The 11,711-nt window shown below is 36.0% G+C and overlaps 1 protein-coding gene across 1 annotated transcript; it reads left to right on the top strand.

Moving 5' to 3' along the window:
* Positions 1-7,865: 7,865 nt before the first annotated feature.
* LOC145130029 (uncharacterized) lies at positions 7,866-8,303 on the top strand. The gene has a single exon (XM_079064885.1). The coding sequence runs from the start codon at positions 7,866-7,868 to the stop codon at positions 8,301-8,303; it is 438 nt and encodes a 145-aa protein (XP_078921011.1).
* Positions 8,304-11,711: the final 3,408 nt, after the last annotated feature.

The raw sequence follows: 11,711 nt of genomic DNA, 5'->3' as shown, positions 1-11,711 counted from the left end.
GCGACTTAGTTATTCTGGAAGTCAAAACATGCAAAGTGAAACACAAGAATAAATGAATCAAATATGGTATCAAACCCTATGAATATAAATAAACACTTTTATTTATCACCATACTGATTACTCATTATTCATTGTTTCGGTTTTATCAACTCTATACTTGAATTAAAAACACTAGTTGTCCCATGCTCCAAGCATGTACACTATGTTTTTCTTAAACAATAGCTTTGCCATACACCAAGTATGCACTCTATGTTTGTCTATGATCCTTACTTTGTGAAATAAACCAATTGAACATAATTTCAATGATTCTAATTTCACACTCCCAAATCCTTATCGAAAAATGTGAGAATTTCAAATTCCTATCATTTATCGAAATCTGTTTAGATTTTAAACTTATATGCACTGACCCTCCTGTAATGAATATGTACAAAGTCACAAAGACTTGTCAACAGTCATTATAAGGTATTCCAATGGAGATCAACTCCATGGAAACTAAGTCTCATATTCAAAGTACATTGCTTTGGACATGCTTCTTGCATTAAGTTTTCTAATCTTACACGGATAACTTCCACCTATGGAGACAACTCCATATTCTCATTTTGACTATCACTTCTGAATAAGAGATGCCTCTTTTCAGAATATGTCAATATGGTCCTTCCAAAATTAGCACTATACTTCCAACTGTCCCTGAGCAACCAATCTTTGGTAAACCTCAGATTGTCCTCGACAATTGCTTAATCATTTTAGTCATATCCAATTCTAGACCTTTTCCCTTCTTAATGCCTCTGGGCATTTGGAAAAATTTAGAAATGACAAATATTATAGCACATGCAATCGATCCTGTACCCAAAGCAAATGGTACACGATTCATGATGTCTCACATAAAGACATTATTCTAGACCAGTCTTTTGCTACAATATTTTTATTTGCCATGTTTTCAAAATTTGACTATGAAGAGGGATGCCATAATCATAATCGAAGTTTGAAAACGCAATATATAGAATTTCCTTAAGTTGAACCAATCCAACATGAAATTCATATATATATTCTTGACAAAAGATGATTAAGGTCTCAATCTAAGCCTTTAGAACTGAAATGAAGTATATCCTCTCCCTTAATTATAGCAAAAACAACCTTTTCAATCCCTGCAGCCTCACGAATTGAAACTTTTGTTTTCTATAATTAACATTGCTAACTTGCAACACTAACAATAATTATCATGCTCCCACTAACATGACGATTATTAGCATAACACTTATGCTCCCACTAGCTTTGACATGTACTCAGAAATCAGCTGGACTTCTAGAAATCAATACTTTATTGACTTTCTTACCAAAGTTCAGATTTCTGATACCAGATGCTTTGATAAAACTTTATCAAAATCATACACCTTACCTTAGATAGCATGCATGTGTGTCTAAACAATTTCAGAACTATGAAAAGGGATGCCGTAATCATAGTCTCAATTGTTTAGACCTTTTGCCATCTGCTTCAAATCTACTTGGTGGAAGTGTTTCCTCACCATCATTTTCATGAATCGGAGAGTAACCTTATGATCCTTAGATTTTATGGTGTATGTGTTCTTATCCATGTGAATCGTCAAAACCATAGTCACAAGACAAGGATAATGACAAATCCAAACACATATGGACTGAACTCAATCTTAACTTCTTGCCACCTGGCAGTACAAGGTCTGCCATTGCTTCCAAGTTGTTATGAAACCAATTGAGAACTCTAAGAACTCATATGCAAAACCAACTTTAACTGAATGGGCACAGAAATAGAAGTATGTCAACACAATAGGTTATAAACCTCAAGTCGTGTGCTAGTGAAGAACCTCAGGTTTTACTCTTGATTAGTTCTTGAGACTTTCAAGACCTTTAAGACTCCCACTGTCCTCTTGACATATAAGACTCTCTTGTCAAATATTCAAGGGATATTGCGGATTCTATATCAAGACAAACACTTCACACAATTGGCCTTAGTTGGTCTTTGTTTAATCCAAAACATCACAACTTACCAACTTCAAATGTACAAGAGTAGGACACTTTTACTCTTACATTTGATAAGTGTTATAAACCTTTCTTTAAGATATGTCACTCAATTTATAGTCTTGGAGTATGACTCTAAGACTTGTTTTGAAACGAAGTATGACTTATCTTCTTGATTTAACCATTTCAACAATTCATGACTCCTCTTCTTAGTCATAAGAATGCACTAAGATGTCCTTAGAAGACCAGTTGTGATGTGGTTCTTAAATCATTAAGATGATCACAAAACATGTTACTAAAGTACTCTCCCATCTTTTCAGATTTGGGAAAAAACTTTTATCTTTCTGCCTAATTTGATTCTTCTCATTCGTTTTGCCATACATTGAGACTTTTCCCATGTTTCAGAATTATACTTAATCTTGTAAGTATAACCATATTTACTAAACTTTAGTAAATCATGACGAATAGTCTTATCGATCTTTGTGGTGGACTTGACCAGTGCACAAGAATGTGTACTCGATCCCTTTAGTCCTTTACTTGATTCACACATCCATGTGAACAAGTCTTAATTTTCCAATGCTTGAAAGTTCACATTCATCATACTATTCAACTTGCATGATTCCAAGTTTCTATCCAACTGAAGCCTTGGGAATGAGAATCTTTCCTTATTTGGTAAATTATGACACTACCACAAACGAAAGAATCAAGTCCATTTTTTTTTCTGAATATTGCTATTAATGGAATCATATAAACAACCATTTTTCACAAATGCCACTTGTAAGGATATTTTAAAATAAATATAAAATTAAAACCTTTTATTTTATTTCAAAACTTTGCGGAAAAAACTTATCCTTACAGTGCAAATGCATATGAAAAACTTGTTGTTATCTATTCCTAAGCAATATATCATAACTCCTAAGTAACAGCTTCAAAAATTCTGATCACTGAACCATGTGATTGAAATCCATCTTCGCGATCAGAATCAGCATATACTTCCTTTAAGTTTCTTCACTTTTCTTTGATTCTTAAAACATCAACATGTGACCCAGTCACATCATGTAATAAGAATCTCAAAATAGAAACTTAACAGAGTTAGATAGTGGACTTTTACCTAAAGTAGAGTCAAACTTCTTGACTTGATCAACCTTATGATCTTTCAGGTAAATAGGCAGCTTCACAATCAATGCCCCTTCCTTTGGAAAGATAAACATATGGACTCTTTGGTAATGGTACTATCTCAGACTTAGCCTTTATATTTACCATTTGGTCAACCGGGTTGACTATGGCCAATCCCTTTCCATTGGGAAGAGAATGCTTTTTCTGGGTATCCAACGTTACCATTGTCAATGTCCATTGAGAAGTTGATCTCCTAATCAGATTTGCTCTGCCAGTGCTCCAAATCATTGCTGATTAAGCACCCCAAAGCAAATAGATAAGATCATTCTGGGTCATGTCATAGTCCTTTACATGGTAGTTCATAAGGAACTTACTATGTGACTTAGAAAGTGATTGAGCATCCAACTTTCTCAAGACTTTGACACCCAACTCTCCCGGCTTGTCAATATGTGACTTCATCTCCAAGATGTGATCACACATAGACCTTGCTTGCCAATAGGGCTTGAGTGACCTTAAATTTTTCAAGAACTTGTGGATTATGGAGAATAATTGGAGGAGGAGAAGGAAGTGAAGTTTCAAGAGATTTGGGAAGATCATAGATGTCTGAACTAGACATCTTTTGGGAGATATTCAAGATAGTTGATTTAAGTCCTTAATATAACACCCAATATGAGATATTAAGGCTAGGACCCAACACAATATTTTATAACTTGGAAGAGGGATGCCGTAATCCGAGTTATAAAATAGTTGAAGGTAGGTAAATGACGATTTACCAATTTCCACCATGAAAAACGAAATAATGTAATTAGGTTTTTAATTGGATTTGAAACTCCTAGATCTTTTGAGATTCATTGAACTTTTCAATGGCATGTTTCAATCTCGAGTGTGCCCTTCAGGTTTTGTGACTGGGATGCCGAGGATCACAAAACAAGGTGTGAAGTAACCATGCAAATATACTTGGTACCCTTAATATTTACCCCTCAATCGATGTGCCGGTTAACCACACGAGCTCCACCGATACTATGATAAATATTAAGTTACCCTTTGCCTACTTTGTTAAATCCAGGTTAGTGTGCCGGTTAACCACACACGCTCCACTAACGGTTTAAACAAAGTGCAAAGTGTAATTTCATGGATTAGCACCTTATTCACATTTTCCTAAGTAACTAAGATTGGGAATTTATAAGTGTTTAGTTACTTAGTATTTATCATTAATACTTTTAATGAAGGGAGAATTATAGTCCTTGTCCTACCCGTTCGGCTAACGACCCTCCACCAGTCAAGGAAGCGGTGGGTGAGAGTGGACACCCATTAAACTGCCATTTTATAGGCAGTAACCTTATACCCCCCTTATAGACCGGCTTCGTGAATGAGGCCTACTAACGGTAAGACTGACTTGCTCTTATACATATATTTATTATTAACTTATAATACTATAAAGTATAAGGGTTGAATTTTAACTTTTAAAATTCTAAGGGTTAACTTGGAATTAAAGTATTCATGGGGAAAACTTTACAAATTCCAAAACTTGAGGGCAAGTTTTGAAAATATTCAGAACTAATTAATTCCATAACTTATGTGTTTAAAGTAGTTTTAATTAAAAAAAAAAACTCTTCAAGTTCCATAACTTGAGCACAAGTTATGGAAGACTTTAAACTAATAAAAGAATGTAACTTTTCTTTATTTTTGTAACTTATGGAACTAATTAAGGTTACACATTTTATCATTTAATGAAGTGACTCTTGAACCTCCATAACTTGAGGACAAGTTATGGAGTCATAAAACCATTTAATGAGGACAAGACTCTTCATTTTTGTAACCATTGCCAACTTTTTATGAGTTTTATGAAACTTAAATGTGACTTTTCATATAACTTGAGGACAAGTTACAAAAACACATTTTATAATCAACTCTTAGATTAAAATGGATTGAAAGCACATAATCAATTAACTTTTCTATTAATCTAATAAACTCATATGAACAAAGATAGTTCACATCAAAAAAATTTCAAGTAATTAGCATAACTTTTAAACTAATACAATTCGATTTTTCAGCTAATTTTGCAAGTATAACAAGAAAACAAACCTATGCTCTGATACCACTGATGGGTTTTGAGCATTCTAACACTCGATTTTTCAGCAATTTGCATCAAGTATAATTGAAAACAAACCTAGGCTCTGATACCACTGTTGGGTTTTGAGCATTCTAACACTCCTAAGTGTACATGCAACCCTAAATACCTTGGATCTATGTTTTCTCTATTATACATGCAAATATGATTATCCAAGGTATTATCCTAACTAGCATACCAAAACATTGATACTAGGATAATAAAATAGATAGAATACATACCTTGTTGTTGTTGCTTGACTCCATGAAGCTTGAGAGCCTAGTGCCCCAAGTGTGACACCTCAAATGGTTCACACAACATCATGAACTCTTGGAATAACCATGAGAAGAAGACATACATGTTCAAATCGGCTAGCCCTCAAAATATGTATCACTAGTGCCAATTTCTTGAACTAAAGGGGTTCTTATATAGTGTGGCTATTAGGGTTACACCATGTAACTCATGACTTTACCCATTCCTTATGCTCCATGGGTTTTAACCTCCATGGAGTATCCATGGATCACCACATGGGTTAAACCCAACATAAAGGAATCTTGGATCATAAGCCCACATATATAAGAATGAATGATTTACACAATCAATCCCCATATATTTAATTAGTCTCTTTTTGATCACTAAATTAAGTCCAAATTAATTCTTGATCAATACTAATTAAATAACATGATTTCATATTAATATATTAGAACTTATAATATATTAATATGTCACAAAATGTCTTTTCCTCATAAACGGTCTATCCAAATGTTCCGATGCCATGCAACCCAAATGGACCATGCCGAGTCGGGTCAAGTACATACCAATTATAGTTATGGACTTAGACACTAATCCAACAGTTTCCTGAGCCATACATGTCCTAAAGGCAACCATGAGGGGATGGAGTACAGAGAATAAACACCCAAGTTCATTAACACCTACAGGTTGCGGGTCTGCTAATGTTTCCCATTGGACTGTCTAGAAAGTCTGTGGTCGTCATCCAAACTCCGCTAGATGACTGAATCTCAAATCACATCGAGAGCTCTCATCACTTTAGTTTATCACACACCAACTATCTACCCATGTTCTACCCAACATATTTGTAGATAAAAATACTTATACAGTTTAAAACTTGTATAAAACATCAACTCAACAGTCACCTCAAATAAACAATTAATATATTTACACATAGCACGTATTATAAGGTAAATACTTCATATCTATGTGTAAAATGAAAGTGACTATACACTCACTTGATTTGATGAAAATCGGGCAGTAATTCGTTTCCTAAAACGATCGTTTCTAATAAAACCGGGAGTTTTATTCAGAAACCGGGCTCTGCGAGGGTCGGGCTTCGAAACCGAAAAGATAAATTTTTCGGGCTTCACGGGCACTTCGTGGCGTATTCCGGGGCATATAATCGATATCGGGGCTTTGGGGAATGTTAAGATGAAGAAAATATGAGGAAAGGGGTTAAAGATGGTGAAATCCCAAAAGTACCCGAGAAGGCTCGCAGGATCCTTCTATTTATAGGGGTCCGAAGTCGGTTCTGGTGGTGGGGTCCGCAAGCGAGGGTGCGCAGCACATGGCTCGCACATGGTCTGCGCGTGCGAAGGGGCTGCTGGCCTCTTCTTACTGGACCGAGGTCTAGTCCGAAGTAGGGTGTGTCCGTGGCTTCATGCGAGGGCTCGGTCACGTGCAAGAGAGTATGTGTCGCACCGCTATTGGACCACTTCGGATCAGATCAGGTGCTCGGATGACTCAGCAGCTCGGACACGTGGCTCGCCTGACTCACCCGTTTCGGACACGTGGCACGTTATAAGCGAGGGTGACGTGGCAAATCGTGACTATGCGAATTTTCTCGGTTTTTGTGCAAAAACTTCTAAAATCCATAACTTTCGCATACGAGCTTCGTTTTTGACGTTCTTTATATGCACGCGTAGGTAAAATTACGCTCTACAACTTCCGTTTAGACTTCGTCGACTAATTTTGAGTTTAATTTTTATATTATTATTTTTAACAGACCGGGATAGGAAATCCGTTAAAAATTCATAACTTCTTCATCCGACGTCCGTTTTTGTCAGACTTTTTACCGTTGTGCTACTAATGACGAGACCTTCGATTCTCGTTTAGGTTATGTCGGCTAAAAATCACTCGATCTAAAATTCGAGTTTTTCGCTGTCTACTGCTAAGCTGAAACTTCGAAAAATCATAACTTCCTCATACGAAGTCAGATTTGGGCGTTCTTTTTATACTTACTCTCGGTTTAACGAAAACTACGAGTTTCGTTTAGATCACTAAGGCCAAAAAGTAGTTTATCGAAACTCACTTTTTACGACATTCGGCCCCGTGCCGGTTTGTCGCGAAAGTTCGACAAGTCATAACTTCTTCGTTATAACTCGGATTTCGGCATTCTTTATATATCCGTAATCCTTGTCACGCCCACTACAAGTTTCTTAATAGATATCGACTTTATCTAAAATTTAATTTTTGACGCTCATTTTTATTCTTAATTAATTAAGCCCTAATAATTAAGCATAAAACACATAATATTCACATAATTCCTTTTCATTTCTTCAAAATGAGTTACAAAGGTTAAACTAGACTATAATGTCAATATTAATGCCTAGCCTAGAAACACGGGCATTACAATTATGCTTGATAATCGTTATGTCGTTCCACATAACGTAAAGCTTATTGTCAAATACGGGTGTCATATCAATGTTGAGTATTGTAGCCAAGGTACTTTGGTTAAATATCTTTTTAATTATCTGAATAAAGGTCATGATCGTGCTACAGTTGTTTTAGAAGGTCCAGATAGAACACAATTATTCGTATCGATGTTGCAACACGAAGATGAGATTGAAGAATACATCAATTGTCGTTACATTTCAGTATCCGAAGCATGCTGGAAATTATTAGGATTTGAGATGCACTATCATTCAGTTACAGTAGAAAGACTGCCATTTCATGAAGAAAAGTGTAATAGAGTTTATTTTAGAGATGGGGATGATATTGCAGATGTTGTTGAAAGGACTACAGTTGCAATGTCCAAGTTTACTGAATGGATGACAGCAAATCGGTTGTATTAAGAAGCTTGAAATTTAACATATACAGACTTTCCAACAAAATTTACATGGCATCAAAAAGATAATGAATGGAGGCCACGAAAAGGCGATGTTGTTATTGGTCGGATATATTTTGTAAATCCATCTGAGGGTGAAAAGTATTATCTACAAATGCTACTAAATGTCATACGTGGTCCCGTTAGCTTTAAATATATTTGTACTATTGATGGTGTTGAGCATCCAAACTATATGTCCGCTTGAAAAGCATTGAGGTTATTAGGAGACGATACCGAACGGCTTGAATCAATTCAAGAAGCGTCACAATGGCAGTTAGGACATCAACTCCGAGAATTGTTCGTAACAATTGTGTTATTCTGTACCGTTACCGATCAAGCACGATTCTTATGGGATTGTTTTCCCTTTTTATCAGAAGATGGTGCTTATAATCAACGTAGATTCCTTCAGAACGAAGAATTGTTGTTTTTAGATGAGGAATTGGTACACTGCAATCTGCTCCATATAGACGATATTTTAAAATGTAATGGTAGATCATTAGTTGATATCCCAAATCTACCTCAGATAGACCATCGTTTGCTAAATATTGGTTCAAATAGATTTATTGTTGGGGAGCGTGCATACAATGTGCAAGAAGAAAGATTGCATTTTGATGCTTTATACAGTGCTTTAAATATGAAACAAAGCGAGGTTTATACTGCTATAATGAATGTTGTTACTGAAAAAAAGGAGGATTTTTTTTGTATCCGGTTGTGGAGGGACTGGGAAAACGTAATCGTGGAGAACACTAATTGCTTCTATTCGTTCCCAGGGAAAAATTGTATTAGTTGTTGCGTCTTCTGGCATTGCTTCTTCGTTATTGCCTGGCGGGCGTACAACACACTCAAGGTTCAATATTCCTATAGATCCTGATCACGACTCATGTTGTTCAATAGACGTTGGGACGAAGCTCCATTACAACATCGATATTGTTTTGAAGCTGTTGATCGCACATTTCATGATGTTTGTGTAAGTCCCTAATCTGCTTGTGTATCAATCAGATCCAATTGATGGTGTGGAATCCCAATCAATTGGATGATGTCAGATCAAATAGAAGAGAAGGAGAAGAAGAATATGATGAATCTTGTATGTATTGATATGAATGAAGATCCGGATACAAGATTCACACACACTAACACACACTCTCTTTTCTCTCTCTCTAGAACACCTTCAAATACACACACATAAGCTCCTCTTTTCTCTCTATTCCGTACACTCCTCTTATGTTCATCAATTCCTCCTCAACCACCTAACACCTATATATATACTTGGGGAATATGGGCCATAAATGGGTTTACGGCCGTAAATGGGTTTACGGCCGTAAACACCCATTGGGCCGTAAATACAACTGCAAAAATATATTACAAGACCAAAAACTATTAATGTCTAGAAAAGTAAAGTATAAACCATATTTTTGACCCAACAATCTCCCCCTTGGTGTATAGCTTTCTTTTCTTAATTGACCCAACAAGCTCCCCCCAAAAAGTAGCTGGCTTTTCTTGTTAATCTTAATTGGGAGCTTTGCTTCAGCATTAATCTTCAAATTCTTCACAACTTCAAGATGAGCTTGATGAATCTTCAATGAATGACTTCATCTTGAGCAGTTGGGCTTTTCTTCAGAATTTGACATTGAACGCACATTGGGTGAGGAGGCTTGACGTACTGATTCTTGAAAGATAGCGCTTTCAGCTTGAGAATCTTCAGAGAGAACGTCAGAGAGAACAAATCTTCTGGATCACTTCAGCAGGTTTAAGATAGCAGCAGATTGATTGAGGAGGCTTCAATGCAATCCGTCACATAGTCTTCAAGTCAGCTTCACCTTGCTTCTGGGGTTGAAAGATTGAATATTGAAAGAATAATCTTCATTTCTTGCTCCTTCGAATGAGAATTCTTCGATGCTCACGGATGAAGCCTTGGCTCAGAAATCTTCGACACAAACTCCATGAGTCTCATCTACACCTGAAATCACTTTTCAAGACAAAACAAAACTAAAAGAAAACTTAGCACACAATATTTTTGGATTTTTTCAAATTTTCTGAAAAAGAAATAAAACAGAAATAACACTATTTTTGGATTTTTAATTTTTTTGATTTTTGTTTGGTTTTCAAAAATTTTCAATTCTCCCCTAATATTTAAATTAGAAGAAAACTATGAACAAATTTAACAAAAATAAAATGATATCTAACTTTAAGAGTGATTTGGGATCAAAGTTTTTAGACAGCCTTTATCCGTATCAGTACCTCTCCCTTCATGAATAGATCTGGTCAATCGCCGATATTATGGTCCACTTAAACACGAGAGATTGTGACGAAATTAGGACATACTATAAGTGACAAGACAATGTGATCCTAAGATCCTTGATAATATTCCTTAAGGACCATTCAGCTGACGACGACCAAAGATATTGTTGTCCACCTAAATTGAGCAGCGAGATCTACAGACAACCTAGTGATTGTTCAATTTTAAATGTACTAGAACATGCTTCCCGCTTCCTGACATACCCCAATAATCAGGAACTTCCAAAGTACTCCTTACTTTAGGCGAGCAGACAATTATTATGAGAGAAGTCATATTTAGAATGCATATGCTATACACCTAGGTCGGATCTCTTCCAATCTCGCAGAGGGTGAAACATATGACTAACCAGATTTAGAGGGATTGAGAAGTAGAATGGTGCATATGCTGTGTACCAGGTCAAATTTATTTCAATCACGCAAAGGAGACAGCATATGACTAACAGACAGGAAGAATTGCATAGACAGAAGATGCAGAGAAATAGAATTGCATATGTTACAGTCCAGGTCGGATGTATTTCAATCACGCAGAGGAGGCAACATATGACTAACAGAAAGAAAGCAAGAAAATAATTTCCTACAGACCTACTTTATCGGAATTTCCCAGTCGCTCCATCAATACTGGAATTAAGGACAAAGTCCGTACATCAAGGAAGAGTTAAACCACAGTTCTAGATACGGATTACTTTAATGTGACCGGTGGATTATCATGTATATCTCCCTGCTCAACCTATCTGAGCGTCGTATTGTCAGGCTAAATGGATCTATCTAGGTCAAGATTTTTCAAGTCTCTAGATTCCTTAAGTTCATTAATGCCTAGTCAAGTCCATTTTAATCTCTCGTGACTACCAGCGCATCGAACACAAAGCCTAGACAATTCAGATTCAGTCCCTTACACAGATTCAGATTGCCTGTTATCACATGATTATATCACTTCCTATCACATCACCTGCAAGCACATTCCATAACCAACATATTTTTGGATTTTCTGATTTTCTAATGTTTTTGGATTTTTTAAAATTTTTCTAATTTTTTTTGTTTTTATTTCTCCCCCTAAATTTGTGCATAGGAGAGAAATGAAAGT

Source organism: Lactuca virosa, chromosome 8, assembly GCF_052849685.1.
Source record: "Lactuca virosa cultivar CGN04683 chromosome 8, Lactuca_virosa_CGN04683_v6, whole genome shotgun sequence".
NCBI lineage: Eukaryota > Viridiplantae > Streptophyta > Magnoliopsida > Asterales > Asteraceae > Lactuca > Lactuca virosa.
Note: the sequence above shows the minus strand (reverse complement) of the source record. Positions and strands in the feature narration are given on the sequence as shown.